At 38.3% G+C, this 25562-nt stretch overlaps 1 protein-coding gene across 1 annotated transcript in view; it reads left to right on the top strand.

Moving 5' to 3' along the window:
- The window catches only part of CPED1 (cadherin like and PC-esterase domain containing 1), a 275534-nt gene that overhangs the window by 196725 nt on the left and 53247 nt on the right, over positions 1–25562 (top strand). Inside the window, exon 16 of the mRNA XM_029918194.1 lies at positions 25306–25423. Coding sequence (XP_029774054.1) covers positions 25306–25423 — 118 coding nt within the window. The remainder of the gene's footprint in view (positions 1–25305; positions 25424–25562) is intronic.

Genomic DNA, 25562 nt, shown 5'->3' with positions numbered 1-25562 from the left:
TGTCAGAAGCCTAAAAGTCTATAATAGGTTTACCAAGTAGAAGCCCCTGAATGAGAAAAAGAGATTGGAAAAAGCCTGGAGATGCTGAAGGAAAAGTACTCTAAACTGAAAGTGTTGGAAAGACCCACTCGTGTTCATTGTCTTCTGGGAAAAGGCAGGAGAAATTCTGCACCAATATATTTCCAAGTTGGCCGGATAGCACACACACCTACAGGCACCCGGCTCTCACATTCCACCCCCATGGGTGCAAATCCTCAGCTGTCCTACCTGGGCCAGATCTGAACTGATCCTCCGGAGTGATGGGCGGAGCTGGTCCCAGAACCTGAAGTTCAGATGATGAGCTCTGTCCCTTCACACAGGACTGGTCAGCAGCCCAGATGATCTAAAAGAGAGGCACATTATCTCATTTCCCCTGGATACGACACTAGTTAAAAGTGGAAAGAATTATAAACAGAAAGTTACAGCTTCATTAAGCCCATGATGCAGGTCAAGTTTCCTGGCAGCCGACTTTGCCCCAGGCTAGTGCGAGACATGTAGTCATTTACAGGCAGAAATAATAGCGGATTATATAGTCCTTTCTGTGCACCATGTGTGGAAGCTTTATATAGCTATTCATGTGCCTTTCCTACAGAAAACGGTCAGATAAATATAACCAAAAAGGAGTCGTTGCCTAGTTTTGATGATTCAAGTGGGGGCTACAGGCCACCTCCATGAAACGTTGATTTTCTTTTCTGAGATGTAGTTCCTTTTCATTATTAATTCAAGAATTAGTTTCCACTCTGGAAAGCAAGATTTATGTTGATGGTGAAGATTTGAGATGAATTATATACACTGAGGAAACAACATGGCTGTATTTATTAATGGATGAACTAACTATTGTAATTTCTCCTTTTTTGAGGATTTTTCTTACATCTGCATATGTTACCATACACAAGAAGTCTCCCTATGTTTATGAGACCCTTAGAAACATTTACCTTTAGAGGCGCCTGGGTGGCTCAGTCAGTTAAGTGTCCGGCTTCGGCTCAGGTCAGATCTCACGGTTCGTGGGTTTGAGCCCTGCGTCGGGCTCTGTGCTGACAGCTCAGAGCCTGGAGCCTGTTTCAGACTCTGTATCTCCCTCTCTCTCTGACCCTCCCCTGCTCACACTGTCTCTCTCTGTCTCTCAAAAATAAATAAAAAGCATTAAAAAAATTTTTTAAAAAGAAACATTTCCCTTTATAATTCAGAAATAGAGAAAATCTGTAACTTCAGATTTTATAAATCCCTCTTATCTGTCAAAGAGGCAATACCTCCCTCTGGAGTAGGTTCATTATTTCATCCATCTTAGTTTTCACCCTGTAAGTAACTCTGAATTCTGCGTTCACTTTTCACACTGTGAAAAAATTTTCTGGTCACTCTTCAGTTGATATTTAGGAAAGTCGATATTTCAGGTACTTGTGATATAATCTTTTCTTCACACTTTCAGAAGTTTCTGGTATTGTTTTTGTCTTTATTTTCTGGGAACTGAGCTCCAATTCAACAGAAATAACTCTTCTTTTTTGTTGTCCTGAGCTGAAGAACAGAGTCAGATATGGTTTTAAATAAAGAAATAGAACATCCACCATTCATTTGGCTTTACTTTTCTTGAATCTCTCAAAAGCATTCACTTATAGTGACTTTTGGGAGCAAGCTCAGATTTTGCTCACTTTGAAAGCATAAGGTGTGTGACCTGATCAGTTCACATGTAACTTAAATATTCAGATACTAAAAAGCTCTTTATATCATGAGTTGGAAGCAAAGAGATAGCTAAAGGTTACCCAGCCAATTAGTTAGTTACCTTAAACAGGCCACTAAAGACTGACTTTGGACCAAATGTAGGCTTCAACATCCATGAGAAAGGAAAGCTCGCTCCGCTGACAAGAAAGCTGGACAGGGCAGCTGTTGTCACAGGAATTTTTTTTTTAACTCAAGCAAATCCAGTCATCTGCTCCCTGTATGTAAGTAAGTACAGGCACTAGTGACCTTCCTTCTTCCATCTTGAAATTGAAATCAGGGGCGCCTGGGTGGCTCAGTCTGTTAAGTGTCCGACTTCGGCTCAGGTCATGATCTCATGGTTCATAGGTTCGGGTCCCGCATCAGGTTCTGTGCTGACAGCTCAGAGCCTGGAGCCTGATTCTGATTCTGTGTCTCCCTCTCTCTCTCTGACCGTCCCCTGCTCATGCTCTGTGTATGTCTCTCTCTCTCTCTCAAAAATAAGTAAACATTAAAAAAAACTAGAAATTGAAATTATATCAATGCTAAAAGGAATGTCAACCACCAGGGACAGATACCCTCCCTGGAAAAGGAAGAGGGACTGAGTGCATAGGAGTGGCGCTCCCAGCATTCCCTGAGAGTGCTAATAAAGGCAAAATCATGACATTTTTGCCTGATAAATTTTAAACAGATAATTAAGAAACTTTGACTTTTATTTCTCTGAAGGACAAGCATTAAATAGGCCAAAATGGGCAGCTGGGAGTCGTGAATATTAATATCACAAAAGGTTATATTCTCTTTACAGAAGAATATTTTGCATAATTGAAAAGTCTATCGTTCCAATTAAAATACAATTTTCCTTAATAAAATTTAATTTGCACAAAACTTTTAAAGAACATATGTAGAGTATAAAACAAACTGTGATGACCTTTTATTAATGGTTATTTATTTTATTTTTTTATTGATTTTATTTCAAACAATACAAAATGTGTATAACATTAAAAAAACTATGAACATTGTTTTATAATCTGCCCTAAACATCATGGTCTGGTATATACACATCTAGCCCATTAACTACTATATATATTTATCTAAAAATGAATCAATTCAAAATAAACTTTTATTTGTAAACTACATTTTTCACTTACAATATTACAGATACCTTTTTAGATCAATACATACCCATATGCTTAATTCTTTTTATAATTTTTTCTTTTATATTTTAGTGATGCAGAGAATCACTGAATAAAGAAAAAAAATCACTCATACTCTGAAAAACCTTATATAAAATAGTTGGTGAAAATCTCTCCATTCATCTGATCCTACCCACCCACACTTAGAATCTGGATAATGAATCCTATTGAATATATGCTTCCAGATTTTGACCAAAATGATACTAACATATCAATATATACATCTGTATATATATTTTTTAAATAAAATCAAACTGCTATAACGGTGGTCTGAAATTTCTGTTGTTCCCTGATGTTAATATGTGTGTACGTACATCTTTTCAGATCAGTAGATATATAATGGCCTCCATCTTTTTAGTGGCTACATAATTGTCATAATGTGAATAAAATGTATTGACTTATTTAGTTCTTCATTGGCAGGCATTCAGATGGCTTCTTATGCTTTTCTACCATAAATATTACTACCATAATCACTCTTTTGCACATAAATCTTTATATACGCACACTCTTATTTCTGTAAAAAAGAAAATGGAAGGGATGCCTGGCTGGCTTAGTTGGTACTTGTGACTCTTGATCTCAGGGTCGTGAGTTTGAGCCCCACATTTGTTATAGAGATTACTTAAATAAATAATATTTTTTTAAAAGTTAATGGAAGTACAACGAATAGATTAAAAAGAATGAGAATTTTAAACTTTAATAGATCTTGCCAAATTACTTTGCACAAACAATGCATGAGCTTGCCTGTTTTCCCACACTCTCATCAACACCGGTGTTAGTTACAACATTATACGTTAAAGTGAAGAATATCCTGGTTCTCAGACACACTGACAAAACCTTGCACACGGAAGTGCTCTATTAATTTCTATACATCACTGAGAGATGTTGATTCTTCTCTCCAATAGTATTGATTTCAGGCTCTCTTATAACCAAGGGGGATATCATTACATACCAAGAAGCTGGAAAATAATTGATACTTAGTACATATCACATATTTATCAAAGGCCAAATTAACTTGAAACCCAAATTTATCCAGCAGTTGTTATTGTCTATGTACTATTTAGGCTGTCTAGTTCTTGGGGCAAATTTTACACTATATTTGTATGTATATATTTATTGTCTGTGTACTATCTATGTTGTCTAGTTCTTGGGGGAAATTTTACACTATATATGTGCACATATGTGTACACAGATATTATATGTATATATAGTGTAAAATTTATATATGTAATTTATAATATATGTTGAATTCTCTGAAGAAGCTTGAAGAAGAAAGTACACCTGTCTATGGATTAGTGGTTATGGGAGAGTATGATATATCTGTGATGTTATGACATTACAGAAAAAGAGAAAGGCAAGAAGGGAGTGGGACCAAGAAAGATTTCTCACAAGAGACAGCAATTTCATATGGTTCCAGAGCATCCTAGGACTTCTAGACAGAGGGGAAGTCATAAGGGGACAGCAAGTAGATCTGTGGGCTGGAATACAGGATAACAATGAGAAGAATAAGAGAGAGGCACTCAAGTGAGAACAATTGATCTCAGTTGCAGAGGATTTTGGTTGTTATGCTAAAAATTTGGAGCTAAGCCTATTCCCATTGGTGAGCCAGTGGATTTTTTTTAAGCCAGGGGGACACAAATGTGAACAAGTAATGGAAGAGCACCATCATTCCAGGAAGTCTGGAAATTTCACTTCTCATAACAGCAGGGAGGGGGTCATCAAAGAAACACAGCTCTGATCCCAAGAAACAGTATTTTAATAAACATCGCTGTATATGTCTTCTCCTTGGTATTGTCTACTAAGCATTTCATGCCACTCTCCACTGGGGCAGTCTACCTGCACATTGCACAGGCATTTTGAGCTTGACAACTGAACTGAACATTTCTCCCTGCACCTCCCTTCATGAACAAACTATTCTCTCCCTTCTCCTGTGTCCATCCAGGAGTCCAAAGATTTCCAAAAGATTTCATAGATTTGTTTTCCCCTCACCGCCACTACTTATAACTTCCTCCTACAGGCCTCTTGGATCCTGGCCCCTTCGCTGCCATTCTAATCCAGACTGCCATCACCTTGTGCTTTGAGGATTACAATGGTCCCCTCACCAACTGCCTGCCTCTAAACCCAGAAGTCTCCATGCCTCTTTTTTTCTTAAGTTTATTGATTTATTTTGAGAGAAAGGGAGTGAGCAGGGGAGAGGGGCAGAGGGGGAGGGGTAGAGAGAATCCCAAGCAGGCTCCACACAGTCAGCACAGGGTCCAATGTGGAACTCCATCTCAAGAGCCACGAGATCATGGCCTGAAGCAAAATCAAAAGTCAGATCCTTAACCAAACTGAGCCACCCAGGCACATAGACCTCTTTAGGTTTTTTAAAAAATAGGCAGATCTAATTACACTCCGAGATTCCCACCCCACCACCATCACCATCAAAATCCTTCTGTCATGTCCTAATACTACATAAAGGTAAAAAAAAAAAAATGATGACAAAACATAGTGAACAGTCTGACTTCATTTCTGTAAAATGTATGCACATGTAACAAATACTATGTGTATAATACACAACTGAAACATAATATGCGTGCATGCATGTACGGTGAAATCCAAAATGTCATCTGAACTTTCCATCTTTTAAATTTAGGTTTTTTTCCAACCTTCTAATCAGCATGTATATATTACTATGTAATTAATTAATAAGAGGAAAGCTAAAACCCAACCCCTTTAGTGTAGTTTGTATCACTCCATCCTTCGACCCCTGCTTCCTACAAAATCTAAAGTTGACGTATAAACTATATCCTTGATGTTTTCTTTTGTTGCTTTTTATTTATTTTTGAGAGGGAAAGGGAGACAGCACGTGCAGAGGAGGGTCAGAGAGAGAGAGGGAGACACAGAACCGGAAGCAGGCTCCAGGCTCTGAGCTAGCTGTCAGCATAGAGCCTGACGCGGGCCTCGAACCCACGAAACGTGAGATCATGACCTGAGCCAAAGCTGGATGCTTATCTGCTGAGCCACCCCGACACTCCAATCCTTGATGTTCTTAAAATACACCCTCCTCTCTGTTAGCTGTTGCATATTTATTCCCTTCTCTTGAAGACATTGGTCTCCTCTTCTCTTTCTACTCATCTTTCAAATTGGTCTCCCCCTATTAACACCAGGTTCCTTCAATGCTGGTGCTATTTTATCCTGTTCGCCTAGGTATTCCCTTCACAGTGTGAGAGCAAAGTAAATGATCCCGGAGGAAATGAATGTTGGAATGTTCTTTTGGCTATAAATGAAAATAAATTGGAGATTATAGTCTCCCTGAATATTTACCTTAATACCATTTATACAACGTCAAATAAAGACCTCCAAATGACTTTTTCAGCAGTGCTGAAGTGGATAATGTCTGCTTTGGGTAGGCAAAGCTTTGGAAAGCATGGACTGACTTCTAACCTTACCAATCCTCTATTTTTAAAAAATACATGGGTATTCTCTGGTAAGCCATATTTGAAGTTTGAAACTTTTTATTTAATTTTAATTATTTATATATATACATATATATTGCATTTTATTTCCTTAATATGGAAATGCCTGCAGTCATTGTTAGCATCATTAGAAAGAACGTGTTTAACCACATAGATATTGTTATTTAAATACACTGAGAATAAAATATGTTAATGTTTACTGGGTGATTTTAAAGGGTTAAGAAGGATGACAACAATTTCTTAATTCTCAAGCATATAAATATTACTAACTTACATGCGTACTTAACCAAAACCAGTATGACTCAGTATTATCGGTGGACTTTTGAACCAGTTTTTTTTTCAAAATTCATTATTTCTTATTATGAAATACAAGAAGCATCACTTGTCATTGAGAATTTAATGGGTAATAAATAAATTGATATTTACGTAACTGGGTTGCATTTTTTCAATGAATACATTTAATTCCTGTGCATGGCTGTAAGAGAGAAAAAGGATAACCATTATTTCTGAGAATTTTTCAGTTCTCAAAACCTCATCCCAAGGAAAGTACCTCAGCCTTCCCCGACACACTTTGACCTTGCCCATCTGTGCACTCTCAGCTCCAATTAGCTCTTAGCTGTTCTCATGTATTGTAACTGGGCTGTATTTACTTTTGGTTCCCTGTAAGCTCCATCCTGCCTCTAGCTCTGATTTTATAGCTGCTTTTTAAAAAATGCTTTATTCCGGGGCACCTGAGGGGCTCTGTTGGTTAAGCATCCGATTTCGGCTCGGGTCATGATCTCACAGTTTATGGGTTCCAGCCCCGCACTGGGCTCTGTGCTGTCAGCTCAGAGCCTGGAGCCTGCTTCCGATTCTCTGTTTCCTTCTCCCTCTGCTCCTCCCCAACTCATGCTCTGTCTCTCAAAAACAAATAAACGTTAAAAAAATTTTTTTAAATAAAAAAATGCTTTATTTTGTTAGAGAAGTTTGAATGGTTTACAGTAAAATTGTATCAACATTACTCACCAGACTGGTATGGGTTGTTTGTTTGTTTTTTTTAAGCCAATGACAAACCTACACTGATGAATCATAATCATCCAAAGTTCATCCTCAAAATGTATCCCAGGTCACTCTTGGCATTGTACGTTCTGTGGAGTCGGAGAAATGTATAATGGCATGAATCCATCATTACAATAGCAGACATTGTATTTTCACTATTGTAAACATCCTCTGCACTCTGTTTATTCATTTCTATTCACAGCCACAACCCCTAAAGCAGGTTTTTAAGACACTGCTTTCTTTTTGCTCTATTCTACTCCTGAAGGGACAGTCTTTGGATACATATTCTTATGTGTATCCAATCAGACAAAACTTCATTAATAATTGTTTTCTTCTAACCCACGGTCTACTTTTACTATTTAATACTTACTGCTCAACAATATTAAATCACCTTCTGATTTTTATTGATTCACAATACTTACAAATTTGTTCTTAAAATGTGAGAAAAGTGTGTGCATGTTTAGTTCTCATTACAGGTAACAAATTGTTTTTGTTTTTAACCTAAATAATAATGATATTTATATACCTTCATATCTTGACTTTTCAATCTCAGCTGCAGTTAAAAACAAATTTTCCTCCTGTATGTGTAGGAAACTTTCCCAAGGTGGGAAGACCCCTGAAAATGTTGACCCACCTCAAAGGAAACTTGAATTATATGGGTATTTAACTGAGTTTACCACCTTGCCACCCTGTATATTCATCATAAGCCAGTTGCTGAGTGGTAATTAGGTGGTGATCATTAAGAATAAACACAGGGGTGCTTGGGTGGCTCCGTTGTTTGGTTAAACTTCTGACTTCGGCTCAGGTCATGAGCTCGTGGTTTGTGGGTTTGAGCCCCATATCGGGCTTTGTGCTGATAGCTCAGAGCCTGGAGCCTATTTTGGATTCTGTGTCTCCCTCTCTCTGTTCCTCCCTTTCTCGTGCTCTGTCCCGCTCTCTCTCAAAAATAAATAAACATTAAAAAAAATAAAAACAAAAACAAAGCATTGCATTGTGATTACCAGTGACCAGCGCCTTTCGGCCACACATTATTTTAACAACAGAAAAAAACTCTAAGGGGTAGATGAGCAATAAACATTTGTATCCCATTTTAAGTGTGAGGAAACTGAGGCTCAGAAAAAGTAATTTATGTGTGGCAGTTGCACAGCTAGCATACACCCAGATAGTTCTCTTTTAAATGTAAAATGATATAATGAGTATGGGTATTAGAATTATATGGGCTTGTGTCTACTTTCTGACCTTCCATCAGACAAATGACTCTACAAGTGCTATTTGTTTAGAATGTCTATTAATAGAGCTAATATGAATGCATAGAAATGTTGCATACTGTGCGCAATGTAGCTTTTGGTGCACGATATTCACTTTTAATCATAACCGCATTCGTTGAGCCCTTCTTGTGATCATGCATGCTTCTGCATTCATTACGTGGATTCATTTATTTAATCCTCTGAGCAATCTTACGAGGCAGGCTTTCACAGAAGAGGAAACTAAGCAACTAAGGATTATTTGGCCCAGGGTCACACAGACAGTGAGCAATGGAGCTGAGATCAGAATTCAGCAATTGGACACAGGAGCCCCACCCTTACCCACTGTACTACTGAGAAAGTTAGATCTAGACCCTTCTATTCTCTTTTGTGCTACACTGGCCTCAATAACTCTGTTTTCCATGCTCTGCACTTGTAAATTTCATAGGAGAACTCCATAGTATATAAACCAATTTCCGACGTATAATAATGGACAGAGACTTACGTAGCACATGAAATATGATTAATATTTTACAGAGGAGGAATCTCATTAAAAAAATAAATTTGATAGTATAGTATACAGTCTGCATAATGACTTTTGTTATTGACATCCAGGAGGATTGCTATAAATTAACAAAGAAATTGGTGTACTCATAGAATATGAATCATATCATGTACATAATTGGTGACTTACTGAAACAGGAAAGCTTGCAGTTAACTCAAAAACTCAAGAAATCATCCAGGAATGATTTTTTAGTTATGCCAGACAGATGTCTGTCATCACAGAATATTTCTTTTGTTTATAATTTTAAAAAGAATAGTAAATGGATGTCAAATGTTTCCATATAGCTTTGTGATATTTTCTTTTGTTTTGATCTTAGCTGCCACATATGAGTTTTTCACTCATGACCACATGATAGAACAAATGATCCCACATGATTTCTTAGTTCAGTGTTTTCAACACAAGCTAGTCATCAGAGAAGCTAAGTGGGTAAAAATTCCCGTGGTCATAAGTTCTTTAATAGATAGTCAAAGAGATTTCATCAAAAATGACTTCCTCCTCAGGAAATTAAAACTCTCTGAGATAGCTGAATTACCTCCAGTATAAACAATGACAACTTGTTAACAATTTTTACAGAAACAGTTTTATTAAATTATAAAAATGTGTTGCTAGAATGCCTTACTTCTGACAGCAAACATAGGCAAAATCTACTTAAAAATTTTTCCCAAAGTTTGGCTGGTCTACACCATTCTTTTTGAACTTAACACTTACATACTGACTTCTTAAAAAAATGATATTTCATGGAACACACTTTGGGGAACACACCGCCCTTCTTTGAATTATTTATCATATCATTTTTAGTTCAATAAAAAATTGAAAGCACAATTAAAATAGGATTTTAAAACTTTAACACCATAGGGAATGATAAAAAAAATAATGGTCCATCTATTGAACAATCTATCCTCTTAGTTACTATTTTCTCCCCGATTATCAGCCGTAGCTGTTCAGCCATTCAGTTATACACACGGTTCCAATTACAAGGAACATTGGCGTAGGGAAAGGAGACTCAGTGGGAATTAATATTGTCTAATGCTATGTCCGCTTTGGTTTTGACCTGTCAAAGTTAGCCAATACAGTGGAGCCTTAAGACACAGTTGGCCTTTTAGAGATAAAACACCAAGGAGCAACAAAATATCAGATCTGAGCAGGGCAACAACTGCAGAGTTCTAGAACAAAGCCAGGCCTCTGACTTTAAAGCAATGTTAGCTATAACTTGGCTCTGCTGGGCCAAGCAAGCATATCTGATTGGTGACAGCAGGATCCCGGAACAGCTGTGGACTAATGCAGAGAAGTGACTTATTCTGGCAATCAGCTTGAAATGCCATGTGCTTGTGGATTATTGAGAAGCAGTGGTAGAAGACAAGTCCACTGAGCGTGTGGCCACGGAGAGAAGACCCAGTGGCTTTCACTGAGTGGAGAGAGGCAACCTGAGGCAAGACACATACCAGGAGCCTTTGAGGCTACAGTTGTAGAGACTTAATGCGCTCTATAAGGACTCACTCTCCAGAGTTGGCTTCCAATGAAAGAGTCCCTTCATCCCACACAGTGAGTTGTGACAACCGTTTAACAGTAATGATCAAGTCACAGCTCCAGCATTCAAGTTCAGGAAGTAATGAGCTAATTTGAAACCCATGGGGAGTTTAAAACAGGCTAAATGACAATCTTATATCTTAAAATTTCCCCCGGACACCTTCTCTTGCGACTGGGATCCTGGAGTCCTGATTTCCTCCATTAGAATGGGCAACACGTAATTCTGCCTTGCGTGCCAGGGAAGACAGCACATTTTCCACAGGAAAATGCCAGCTCTCACTGGGCAAACCTGATGATAACTGGCAATATCAAAGCCTGAACCGATATGGCTGGGCTACACTGTGAACAAACTGCTTTAGAGTTTGGAAACTGCCACCATATGATTTACACTGTCCCCAAACACAAGTAATCAAAATCCATTTTCAGTATGTTCCACATCATCTTGTGTATTTTATGGTTAAGCACTGACTCCCAAGCTAATGATAGGCACATCAGGGAAGAAAAATTAGCAATTTATAAATCAGGGTGCAGTTAGCCCTCGGATCCACAGGCTGCTCACTCCTTTGTAGGCATTAGAACCGCAGAGAATCCACTGCCCTGCCGCCCTCGCTCCTGCGTCCGTGGTTTGCATCAGCCCCCATTTGCCCCGCCAGCGCGTGTCAAGTCATAATCTCCTTTGTGAAGCAGAGTCGATCGCATTCCATTGTGCCAACACTGTGTCCAGAACAAGCTTCATTACAGCATTTAGCGCTTTCCACGGCAATCATGTGTTTACATATCTGTTTTCTACCAGAACTCCAGGAGGGCAGTGGCTGTGGCTAGCTCGTGTAGATGCTGAACAAATGTCGGCTAAAGGAATCCGCTGAAAACAAGTGAATAAATGTCATAAACTATAAACTTCTTTGGAGAACTAAAAACACATGACATATGGATCCTGACGATTTTGAAAATCATATTAAAACAGATATTTTCCTTGATGATAGGTCATAATATGTAAATAACTTTATTGTCTGCCATGGGAATTAATTTTGTCTTTAGTTAATAAGTGACTTCCTAATGTGCTGTTACTCAAAACTAAAAAATATTTGAGTGACCAAGCATGGACTGGAAAGGTGCTTTGAGGCTTTTTTTTCCCCACTGGAGAGAATAGATCTGACCTGAATCATTCACATTCTTGCTTAGTCCCACTTTTGACCAACTGTAAGCGTTTTAAAGTACAGCTGGTTATGTTTAGAGATGCCATCTGTACCCATGAGAAAAGAGTTTTCTCTGATGAAGAGTTAATTGGTCTGGAAATGTTTCTTCGTTGATCTTCGTGATGGCGTGTTTTGTTTTCTTTTGTTTTGTTTTTTAGTCTATGAAGCATGGGTTGAAACGTAGACCCAGGATTCAAACTCTAGCTACTCTACTTCTTAAACTGTCTGACTTCAGGAAAGCCTCCCCAGATTCTACAAATCTTCATTTCCTCATCTATTGAATGAATGTTCAACCCGGTGTAAAGATCCGATGCAGTCATGTATATGAAATGCCTATCCTGGTGCTTGGCATGACCCAGGTTCTCTCTAAGGAGTATTTCCCTTTCTCTTTGCCAACTCACCAGGAGATTGGGGCGTCCCCCAGAGTTAGTCCACAAATACAGTCGCTGTACCTCAGCTCTTCTGTAGCCTGTAGACTGTCCTCTCACAAGCCCCTCATGTTTAAAGAGCAAAATGCTTGTAGATTTCAATTTCTATGGGGGGGGGGCGGCGGGTTACCCAGATGCCGGTAGCGCCCTGCTGTGTGCCCTTGACCTGCTAAGGACACTTCACCAAAACTGTTTAAAAGCTTTCTCGTGGTTAGAACATCCTTCTACTGTTAAAATACTTTTGCCCTTCAGGAAAATCCTCACATATGACTATCATTTCACTTGTAAAATTAATTTTACAATTACAGAAAGTTCCCAAGCCCCCTTCATCTAGCTTCTCCTAATATTCACATTTCACAGGACCATGGTACTTTATCAATACTAAGAAATTAGGGGCGTGTGGTGGCTCAGTCAGCTAAGCGTCTGACTCCTGATCAGCTCAGGTCCTGGTCTTACACTTCATGGGATCGAGCCCAACATCAGGTCTGCACTGACAGTGAGGAGCCTGCTTGGACTCTTTCTCAAAAGAAATAAAACTTTAAAAAATACTAAACCATTAATATTAGTGTAATATATTTGCTTGCCCAAACACCTTACCTGGATTTAATTAGTTTTTCTATTTTTTTTTTCTGTTCCAGGATCCCAAATTCCTTTTAGTTGTTATGTTTCTCAGTCTTCTCAAATCTGTGGTAGTTCCACAGTCATTCCTGGTTTTTCAGGACTTTGACACTTTTGGAGAATGCGGGTTAGTTATTTGGTAGGATGGCTCTCGATTTGGAATAAGATTGATGTCTTCTCTGATTAAGTGAACTTATACATTCGTGGCAAAAAGTCTGCAGAAGTGATGTGTTTCTCTTAATCACTTACTGAGCCCAGCCAACAGGGCTTCTCCACCATGAAGTTACATTTTTCTCTGTGTAATAATGACTTAGGGGAGTGACCTTTAGAATGCTCCTAGAGTACTTTAGAGTATTTTTAAAAGTCTGATGAGCATGTATAAACATATAAAAGTAAACATAGAAAGGACTCTCCTATTGTAGCACCATTATTTTCATAGCTGTCTAATACTTGCATACATAACTTGGGTGTTTGGTGTTAAATGCATCAACATTTTCTTCTGAACAGCATTTGGCCACGTTTAGCATGCTTTGAGCTTAATTGTAGATGTATACGATGCTGATCAGTGGATGATCCTTAAAAATACAATTAATGCTAAATAATTACACTTAAAGCCCCCAAAGAGGTGGAATTTATAACTTAAGACACGAAATGAGGTCATTCTTTTGCAGCATATTTCACATGTCACTTGGCATAAGTTCCCTTTAAGTTTCAAAATTCCATAATTCTAAGGATCATTGTGTGTGAGCAGCTGCGTGTGCATGTGTGGGTGTGTGTGGGTGTCGATGCGTTTTCGTAACAGTCAACAAGATGAATGCAGGCAGGAAGCGGCCTTGTGGTGCTGCAAACCAGTGTAACTGTATGCTGTTTTAAAATATTCAACTCTATTTGTGCCCCTCAGACAGATGATTCCCTACCAAAGCTACATTTTTTAGGATCACAACCTCAGGTATTTTATTACTGGGCTATTGACAAGTGGGAGAGTCCCTGCTGAAATTCATCAGCAGCTGTACTCACTATGAGTGATCAGTATTTCCTGGGAAGACCTGCCCGCCACTTAATATGTGGCAAACGTTGTATTTGGTGTCCCCATTACTGGTAAGGGAACATCAATGAAAAGTTCTCCTTTAAAATATCTCTGTAGCCTCCTGCCTCTTTCCAAGCACTACTCTTTCTGCTTCAGTCTACAAGTAATAGGTTTGCTCCTTCGAAATAGGAAACAAGCTTTTCTCGTTGCTGTGACTGTTGTTGCTCTGTTGCTCCCCAAACTGATCCAGATGCTTCGAAACACGAGAGAGACCCCATGGTCGTGCATTCAGTTCCAATTCTGCACTCCTTTGTTCACAACTCAAAAAGAACTGAACGTTTTCAAATATCGAAACCTATAAATTCATTCTTTCTTTTCATTTGCATTCACATCTACCCTCTGGATTCCATCTGCAACCCAAACCAGCAGTGCTGAAAGCCCACAACAAAGGCAGCTTTCCGTGGGGTTCCCGGCTCACCGGAAGTGGGAAGCATCCGGCTCCTCACAGTCTCCATCTCACTTGATTTCCAGACCCCGTTCCATGGACCCAGACATCCGTATGCATTTCTAAACTGATAATACAGGGTGCCTTTCCGAACAGACTCCAGCAAACAGGATCACGCTGGCCCCATCCTAGTTTAAGTGAGAGGCCATCTAGGTTTAAAAAAAGAAAATTCCATATTAGTTCAGGGATTTGGAATGCATGAGAAATACAGAAGTATTCCAAATATTGATGTCATATTAATAAATTTAATTGAGTAGAACTAATTCATCTGTTTATAATTTGTTGCAATTTCCCCTTTTCTTGAGTTCATGGGGGACCAGCTTGATAGTCCCAGGTAGTACAATATATGGCCACTTTTCAGCTGATATGTAAGGAAAGAAACACAATTGTGTTATCCTATTGATGGCTCATTATTACGTGGGTCCTAATCGGTTACACATAAGACTATGAATTCCAAACACAAATAGCAAGTTAAGCTGTATTTACAATTCTGCAACCCAACACCACGTGCCATTATTCCTTAAAAGTCATTAAAATTAAAAACCTACTTATAAACTCCATTAAAACAGGAGCATCAAACATTGAAAAGTGCCCATTTTTAAAGGAATGTTATTAGCCATCCCTCCTACACGAAGCAGGATGACTTGGCTAGTTACTCATTTGCATTAAAATTCGAACTAAGGCAATTGCATAGGTAAAGTTTATTCACTGCAAATGTTTTATTAGAACAAACTGTAAATAAAAGTCAAAGTGTCTCCTGCTCCTCAGTAACAATATTTAATTGTATACTGTTTCTACTTAAAAAAATTTTATATTTGTTGAATGCTTATTTATTTTTGAGAGACCAAAAGAGTGAGAGTGAGAGAGGGTTAGAGACAGAGACGCAGAGTCTGAAGCAGGCTCCAGGCTCTGAGCCAGACACACGACTTAAACTCAGGAACCACAAGATCATGACCTCAGCTGAAGTCGGAAGCTTAACCGGCGGAGCTCCCCAGGCGCCCCAATTGCATAGTTTCTTAAAAGAACGTCTACTTAGCAAGTTTTGTAAGTTTTGTAAGAGGATAGAGCTTGCAGACTTTTCCGAGAAGAAGTTGTAAACATCGAAGAAGCTTAATTCATTGTCACAATTCTGAATTTGTGCCATTAGAATAAGCTAAGGATGGTAATCATGATTCCAGAATAATTTTGCTGATTTCTACCCAATTCCTATCAAACACCATCCACTCTGAACTTGAATGGCCGTGTTTTTACTCAGTTCCCAAGTGTGGCAGCTGCTTATCTTTCTACCTGGAACATTTACTCCATCGATTCCCTTTTGGTTACGTTTCCACTGATAAACTGCAAACTCTGTGAACCCCGGGCAGTATTAAGGGACGGGGCTGGTCCCTCATCCCTCACAGCCCTCAGAAGGAACCACATGTGCTGACATCCTGATTTCAGACTTCTGGTCTCCAGAATGTGAGACATTGCATTTCTGTCATTCTAATCCATGCAGTTTGTCACGGCAGTCACAGAAAACGAATACACCTTTAAAGGACCTCTCAGGGCTTTTCAGATTTTCTGTTCTTTTACTCTTCCATTTTAAATATTATTTTCTAGGCGTATCTAGGTGGCTCAGTTGGTTAAGCATTCTACTTCAGCTCAGGTCATGATCTCATGCTTAGTGGGTTCAAGCCCCATGTCGAGCTCTATGCTGACAGCTAGCCTGGTGCCTGCTTCGGATTGTGTCTCCCTCTCTCTCTGCCCCTCCCCTGCTCAAGCTCTGCTTCTCTCTGTTTCTCTCTCTCTCTCTCTTTCTCTCTCAAAAATAAACATTAAGGAATTTAAATATTATTTTCTTCACTTAAATAGGTATTTTAAAAAATATAATCATGACCCATACTCATGGAAAAAATATTTAAGATCATAAGTAAGAAGTTTGTTTCTGCTTCTTCATCGCTGGCCTACCATGCTTAATCTCCTAATAGAGCTGCTGTTCAGTCACTTGTGCATCATTGCAGCAATACATAGGCATAGTCAAGCATATATATAATATTTAGCACTTTCTTTTCGTTAAATAAGATCCTGGACTACATAATGTCCTGCAACCTGCTTTATTGCTCTCAATAAAGTAACTTTTGTACATCTCCATATCTTAACTCTGTATCCTTCTTTTCTAAGAATTGAAAAATATTCCAATACCTGGATGTTATTTAACTAGTTTCCTATAGGGGCGCCTGGGTGGCTCAGTCGGTTGAGTGTCTGACTTCCGCTCAGGTCATGATCTCACGGTTCATGGGTTCGTGCCCTGTGTCCTGCTCTGTACTGATCTCTAGCTCAGAACCTGCGAGCCTACTTCGTATTCTGTGTCTTTCTCTCTCTGCCCCTCCCTTGTTCAATCTCTGTCTCTCAAAAATAAATAAGATGTAAAAATAAAAAAATTTAGCTAGTATCCCTATTGATGGATACTTGAGTTGTGTCAAATTTTCTGTTACTATATAAAGCACTCTAATAAATTTCCTTGCAGACTTTATTAAGTATATCTGTAGGACAGAGTCTTAGGAGAATAATTATATTTGCAAGATATTTTCAAAATGCCTCCCATGAAGGATATAAATCTCCTTTCATATGAATTTATAGGCATTGCACTTTTTTCTTAAAGAAAAGGATCAGTTTTAGGATCAATGTGGTATGTAAAGAATGATCTCAGGTGGATTATGCTGTGTTTATTTATTGCTAATGTATACCTCAGCTAATTTTCTATAAATGTTCATTAGATGTCTAATAATGGGAATCACATAAGAACTATTCAGTGTTTTATAGCTTGCTGACTCCAATACAAGTAAAGCAGGTGTTCAGTTTAGAGACAATGTGAAGATAAAAAATAATTCATTGCTTTTGGAACAAGATAGTAGAATTAACTCCTCAGGAAACTTATCTCTTTCTTTTTTTAATGGAAGTATAATGGACATGTAGTATTTTATTAGTTTCCAAGTGTACACCATCATGGTGCAATATTTTTAAACACTACAAAATGATCCTCATGATAAGTCTAGTTATGATTTGTCACCTCACAAAGTCATTACAGTATCATTTACTATGTTCCCTGGGCATACATTACATCTTCATAACATTCATTGTATAACTGAAAATGTGCACTTCTTAATCCCCTTTACCTATTTTGTAAGTCCCCCGTCACTCGTTTCCTGTATCTATCAGTCCGTTTCTGCTTTGCCTCATCTGCTCATTTGTTTTGGTTTTTAGATACTACATATAAGTGAAGTTATGTGGTGTTTGTCTTTCTCTGACTTATTTCACTTAACATAATGCACTCTAGTTCCATCTATGTAGTTGAAAAAGGCAAGAGCTCATTCTTTTTTATGACTGAGTAATATTCTATTATATATTTATATAAAATTATATATATACATGTATACAAACATATCAATTCTTCTTTATCCATTCTTCTATCAATGGGCACTTAGGTTTCTTCCATATCTTAGCTGTTGTAAATAATACCACAATGAACATAAAGGTGAATGTATCTTTTTGGACTGGCATTTTCATTTTCATTGGACATATATCCAGAAGCAGAATTACTGGAATTTATGGTAGGCCTATTTTTAATTTTTTTTGAGGAAGCTCAGTAGTGTTTTCACTAGTGGCCGCACCAGGTTACATCCCCACCAACAGTGTTCAAGAGTCCCTTTCCTCAACATCCTTGCCAACACTTGTTATTTTTTGTCTTTTTGATAATAGCCAATCTGACAGGTGTGAGGTGATATTTCATTGTAGCTTTCACTTGCATTTCAGTGATAATTAGTGCTGTTGAGATACTTTTGTGTGCCTTTTGGCCATCTATATGTCTTCTTTGGAAACACGTTCATTCAAGTCTTCTGCCTGTTTTTTTTACTAGGTTATTTGCGATTTTGTTTTTTTTTACATTAAGTTATGTGAGTTCTTCATATATTTTGTATATTATTGGATATATCCTTTTTAAATATCTTCTCCCATTGAATAGGTTGCTTTTTGTTGCATTGATGGTTTTCTCCACTGTGCAAAATATCCTTAGTTTGATATAATCTCTTTTGTTTATTTCAGCTTTTGTTACCCTTGCCTGAGGAGACTGGTCCAAAAAAAATATTACTAAAACCAGTGTCTTAGAATTTTTTCCTATGTTTTCTTCTAAGAGTTTTATGGTTTCACATCTTACATTCAATCCTTTAATTCACTGTGAATTTATTTTTATATATGGGGTAAGATAGTTCTCCAGTTTCATTCTTATGCATGTATCTGTCCAGTTTTTCCAGCACCATTTATTGAAGAGACTGTCTTTTCCCCATTGCATATTTTTGCCTCCTATGTCATAGCTTAATTGGCCATATATAAATGGGGTTGGGGGGCTCTCTATTCTATTCTATTCTATTGACCTTTGTGTTTGTTTTTGGGCTAGTATCAAACTGTTTTGATAACTATAGCTTGCAATATGGTTTGAAATCAGGAAACTCTAGCTTTGTTCTTTTTCAAAATTGCTGTGACTATTTAGGGTCTTTTGTGGTTCCATAAAAATTTTAGGATTCTTTAAGAACTTAATTTCTTGTTGAAAAGAATAGTCTTGATATTGATGGGGACTCTGCCTCCCTAGGAAATGTGCCAGGATTGCCAAGTTTAAGAGATCACTACTGACTTACAGGAAAAAGCAGCAGTCCAGGGGAAGAGGAAGAAGTGGGTACCTCGGAAGGATCTGGGTGTCATAGGGAGTGAATGTGTATTTTTAAATTTAGATAGTCCTTTCTCATTATTTAGTAGGAGAAGGAGAGAACAGTTTCATCTTAAAGGGGTGATTCCATGGAGTCAAAAAAGCAAGTAAGATTTTAAAATACCTACCAGATCAAACAGTCCATGCCTCTAAAAATATGGCAATATCACATTAAAAATGAGAAATACTACTCATTCCTTTATGGCTAAACACATTTTTAAGGACTTAAATAGGTTCCCTAGAAAAATTGGTAACAAGAAATAGTGATCATGGATTCATGGGTGGGGGTAAAACCAAAGGCACCTTAAGATTCTTCTGTTAATCACTGCCACATTTCACGAAAAGTTAGTAAAATTTTAAAATTATATACTAAACATATATACTCTACACATGTTTGAACAAGCAAATAAATCCCTGATAATTATCTCATTGAATTCTAGTAAGAGCTATGACAATCCAGTCAGGAATTTGTGAAACCTCCGGCAAAATGATGTGCTCTAAATGTGGAGCTTTCTGGGGTTAAGGCCATTTTAAGCAACTCTGCTAAATACCACCTTTTCTGTGTATCTAGACTCTGAGGCTCCAAGAGATGACACTTAAGACCTAGGAGCTGTCATTTATTTTCCTGAAGATGCCTGAGCCTGAACAAATTACTAATCATCCCAGTGAAGGAAGAAATGAGAGATGCTAATGAGTTTTTTCTTTCAAGATAGTTTAAATTTTGCTATTAGTAGGGTTAAGCCCTTTTAACCTCTAAGGCAATACTCAAAAAGATTCATACAGCCCAAGAAGAATAGGTTTCACAGACTCTTAGAGGAAAAGAGAAGTTTGGCGGCGTATTCTATCTCCACAGTGGTTTGACCAAGAATGAGTCTGTTTCTCTTCCACAGCAAGAGGCACAGAGCAGGACGCCCAAGGCTGGCACTGCATCACTGTAGCCTCATCTATGCCCTGGGCTCTTTCAAATTTCTGCTCATGACCGTCTCATGGTCACAATGTGGCTGCTCCCCCGTCGAGCTCACATCTGCATTCCAGGCAGCATCAAGAAACAGGGTGACCAAAAATGTGTGGCATCAAGGAGGCAAAGCTTATATCAGGGAAGCAAAACTTTTCTAGAAATATGAAGCCAATTTCCACATTCTCTTACTAATTTTATTTTATTTATTTATTTTGGCTAGAATAGTGATGTATGGCTATCTCTAGCTACAAAAAAAGGTTGGGAAATAGAAAGTCTTCTTTTTCTTTTTCTTTCTTTCTTCCTTCCTTTCTTTCTTTATTTTTTTCCCTGCTAGATAGATTGCTCTGTACAACAAAACAAAGATCTTTCTATTAGAAGGAGGGAAAAGAGAATGGGTATTCTATGGGCACCTAACATGGCTTGCTGCTGTAATTAAGAGGTCATTTAATGCAAGTTCCACTTTTTTTTCTTCCACCCTTCCTCATTTTATGTTGAGAAATCTAGATCAAATGACTTACTCAGCATCATCTAAGCAGTTCATGGCAAAGCTGGAACCAAAATTTGGAAATACGAGTTCTTAACCCAGTGGTGCTCTTTCCAAAGTGTATGCCACTATTCTCTTATTTCATAAACTACACAGAGTCCACCCAGTTATACGGGTACCAGTTTTCTTCTCCTCACTCCCTCAACTCTGTCTCCAGACTCAGGTCTGTATTTAGCCATATGCTTGCCTCATTCAACCTTAAGAGTAACATTGTTTGGCTGCAGCTGGAAAATGAATAAGGCCCACGTCAGCGGGCTGCTTTGGCTTTCCAAAATAGCGAAGACTTTAACCTAACAGGTCAAGATTTATGAACTGCAAACAAAGATTAACTGCTGAGGAGAAATTCCAAAGGAAACACAGAATACAATAGAATATTCTTTGACCTAAACTACAGAAAGGAGATATGATTAAATTTTATTTACCTTAAAATCTCCTCTCTGTCTCCTACCCTCTGCTGTGTCTATCCTTGGCAATATCACTTGGATTCCTGTGCCATTGTAGAATTTACTAGAGTAGGGGTACCTGGATGGCCTAGTTGGCTAAGTATCTGACTTTTGGTTTTGGCTCAGATCATGATCTCACAGTCAGTGAGTTCAAGCCCCAAGTTGGACTCTGCACTGACAGTGCACAGCTTGCTTGGGATTCTTTCTTTCCCTCTCTCTGCCCCTTCTACACTTTCTCTCTCAAAAATAAATAAAGAAAAACAATTTCCTAGAGTCATGGTTGTTTTGTTAGACCCAACACGTTTGACCTACCAGCTGTCACAGAACAATAGCCCATGGGGACCCTCCCATGAGGCAGAAATAGCAGCATGCCAGCAACAGTTCCGACACCAAGACAGGCCCAAGTTCACCCAGTTTGGGAGTGGTCACTTAGTCTGCTTCCCACTCTGCTTTTCTGTGTTCTACATTATGTTTACTCTTTTATCATAGGCTTATATGTGGGATCCTGGGTGTTCAGAAAGTGCAAACACTGAACATTTTATTTTATTTATTTATTTTTTTAATGTTTAATTTATTTTTGCAAGAGAGAGAGAAACAGAGTATGAGGCAAGGGAGGGGCAGAGAGAGTAGGAGACACAGAATCCACAAAGCAGACTCCAGGCTCCAAGCCGTCAGCACAGAGTCTGATGCAGGGCAGGAACCCATGAACCATGAGATCATGACCTGAGCTGAAGCCAGACACTTAACCGACTGAACATTTTAAAAAGATTACCATGCTCTATTGCCGTCCATTTGTTTCAGAAGCTTTGAAGTCAGAACATGCTTCTGTATTATTACAGTAACCTTTTTCTAAGCTGCAGCTAAGAAGATAATTAGAACAAATGAGATGTAGATTTCAGTGTAGGATTAGGAAGACACTTCTGACAATGAGCTAGATTATGCCCTTGAGGTCAGGGATTTATATTCTGTGTGGCACTTTGCATGTTCTAGGTATTAATACTTTTCCATTTTGAAGATGCATTCAGAAATGCTTCAGACCACATTATGAATTAATGGTTCTGCCTCTGAGTAGGAGTTTGAGATAGACACGCTTGGAGGTGCCATCTCAAGAAAGATTTCGTGACTTGATTATTAAAATGTAGATTATTAGGGGTGCCTGGGTGGCTCAGTTGGTTGAGCATCTGATTTTGGCCTACGTCATGATCTCCCTGTTCCTAATTTCAAGCCCCGCATCAGGCTCTGTGCTGACAGCTCAGAGCCTGGAGCGTGTTTCAGATTCTGTGTCTCCTCTCTCTCTGCCCTTCCCTCACTCGTGCTCTGTCTCTCTCTCTCTCTCAAAAATAAAAATAAAACATTAAAAAAATTGAATGTAGATTGCCAGCATCTGAGCTCCTTAAAAATGACTTTCTTTTTTCTACTTATCAGATAAATACTTTTCCTGCCTTATCTGATGGCCTTTCTTCTTCTCATAATTCTCATTCCTGGATTTTTCTCATTATTCAGTTCAGATGTTACCTCAGAAAAGCCCCTGTGACTAACTTACCTCACATAGCCCCTCCCCCCTCATCAGTGACTGAGCTGGGCCCCGCACACGACTAGCCAGCCTCACATGTAACAGTCCATTTTTCTCTGTGATTGATCATGTCAATTACATGTTGGGCTTCAACAGAGAGTAGCTGGCACTCTGTCCACTGTGGTCTGGACTTTCTAATCCCCTCCAGGTGAGTATTAGGATTTGCCCATAAACACACACACATACATACACCAAAGACACCCCAAACAGACTAATTTTCAGGTAAAGGTTTATCTAAATCCAGAGCTTTGGAAATGTCTCAACATTATTTGCATGAATCAATCTGTCTATCACGATCATCATCATTATCTATCTATATCTATACACATATATATACACGCACTGGAAGGTGTCTTGTTATTAAAACATTGAACACAACATCTCGGTCTGAAGTACCTGCGTTTAAGGGACTTGGTGGCATTTTCACGGTGTGTTTCACATGGCATACGTTGTTCAATAACAAAGCATTTCTTTGGTTGTTTTCTTAATCGTGTGTCTTAGAAATCTCTCCATATGAGTTAGTTCATTTAAGTCTATCCTTATGCATTACATAAGGGTTTCACTAGAGTAGACTCTGAGAAGCCTGACGTCAAGGCTATGGAGTCTGTGGGTTTTGTTTTTTTATTTTAGTATAAACTTTCCTCCAAAAGTAGCTGAACTAATTTGCAATCCCATTAACAGTGTATAATGATATTTCTTATTGTCTTCCTTAATGTTTGATGTAAACATTTTTTGTAATCCCATAGATGCTTAATTTTTTTCTAGCCTTAATAAAAGGTCTAGCTTGCACCAAAAATAAATGTATAGATATCACACACACACACACACACACACACACACACACACATCATACATACATGTTCATTCAGATGAAAACTCTTCACAATATTATTATTAACTTTGTGCTATTTTAATTGCTCTTTGATGATGAGCACTTTCATATGAATCAATTTTCCTACTCTTTAGTCAATATTCTAAAGCCCAGTTTCAGTCACAAATTTAAAAATGGAATATGTACATCACCCTCGTTCCTTTTGTTCCTTACTCTCCTGGACCTTCTTGTATGAGATGTGGAAATCTGAGTTGGGTGTGAGGATCTGTGAGAGGGTGAGGGAAGGGGACTAGAAATTGCTCATTAGAGACAGAGTTACAGAGCAGAAAAGAGGTCAAACCAATTATTTCTCTCCATTACTGAGAACTTATGATATGAAGTGGGAGACAATTAAGCCTAACCTTTTATGCATTCAATACATATTTGCCCACTATATGGTAGGGACTGGGTATATGTGTGAGTGAAATAATTATTTGCTCTCATGGAATATTCAGTCTAGTGGAAGAGACACACGTAATAAATTATCACCAAATGGTGAAGGAAACAAATGGAGATGCCATGGATGAGACTGGGGCCACACAGTCATGCGAGAGTTTCAGAAGGGCTTGCGGAGACCTAAAACACAAAAAGATGCTCTCTAGGAAAAACTCGAGGGAAAGCATTCCCAATGGAAATAATAGCATTTTTACCTGCCCTAAAATGTGCTGGACTGAGAGAGCCTGATGAGAAGGGAGGCAGTGGAATCAGGTGAGGGAGGATGGAGGGGCCAGGTACCAATACCTCCTAAGGATAAGCCGGGAGATCATTTTGTAGTGTGCACACATGGTGGGTTGTAATGTTCCACACTTGGAATGCATATAATGTTATATATCAATTTTACCTCAATAAAAAGAGACCACACATGTGCATGAGACAGAGAGAAGGAGAGAGGAGGGAAGGGGGTAGGCAGGAAGGAAGGAAAGAAGGGAGAAAGGGAAGAAGGGAGGAAGGGAAGAAGGAAGAGCTATGTGAAAATGAGTGTTCTGACTCACCAGAGCAGAGGAGAGTTGAAGAGAGAGTTCAGAGAGCCAGACTGCTGCTTTCCACTGCACATGTCAGACTAGAAAACGCATTGTTTTGTACATATCCTGCCTCTACAATGATATTTATTGCAGTGAGATGTTACCTACTTTTATTAATACATGAACATGTTTTGAATAAAATATATGTATTTGATTCCATTTCTGGCATATCATGGGTCCTTAACAACTGTGAATCAACATGGAATTTATCTGTTAATTCTCCCCAAGTATTTCCCATTTTTTCACATTGATGGCTTTTTATTCACTTCATATATGGTTTTCTAGTATATTTTAATGAATCCATAACACACAGGTATGTTTTTAAAGTAAAACTTGCATCCATTTCATTAAAAACTTACAGAGCAATGATAATATCAGTGACAGTGTTAATGCAATAATGCATATCAATGCCAAAATAAAGATTACATTGCCATTAGAATTTATATTAATCCCTCAATGCAAGTAACTTCTAGCACAAACAACTATTAATAAGCCAATACCATGATAAGGGTAAGTGATTGCTCCTTTTAAACTGCAAAGTTTATTTGGCACAAAAAAAAGTCTTATTCTTTAGATTTCATTACTATAGGTCATGTTAATTGCAGCAAATTTCTATCTTTTTAATGCAGGATTGCGGTTTGCTGATTCACCCAGAGGAAGCCTGTGGGTTACAGCCTATTTCCTCTGACTACATTGAAGCTATTTCACAGCCTGAACTAAAGATCTGTCCATCTGGGGACACAAAAGGTGACTATTACATCGGATATCACTTCCCTTAAAAAAAAATTCTTTGTTATAGATAAGTATACGCTTAGTTGAACTATCCTTATGCAAAAATCAAGGTACTACATGACTTTTTCATTAGTATGAACTGTAATACATGTAA

The sequence above is a fragment of the Suricata suricatta genome, chromosome 2 (assembly GCF_006229205.1).
Source record: "Suricata suricatta isolate VVHF042 chromosome 2, meerkat_22Aug2017_6uvM2_HiC, whole genome shotgun sequence".
NCBI lineage: Eukaryota > Metazoa > Chordata > Mammalia > Carnivora > Herpestidae > Suricata > Suricata suricatta.
Note: the sequence above shows the minus strand (reverse complement) of the source record. Positions and strands in the feature narration are given on the sequence as shown.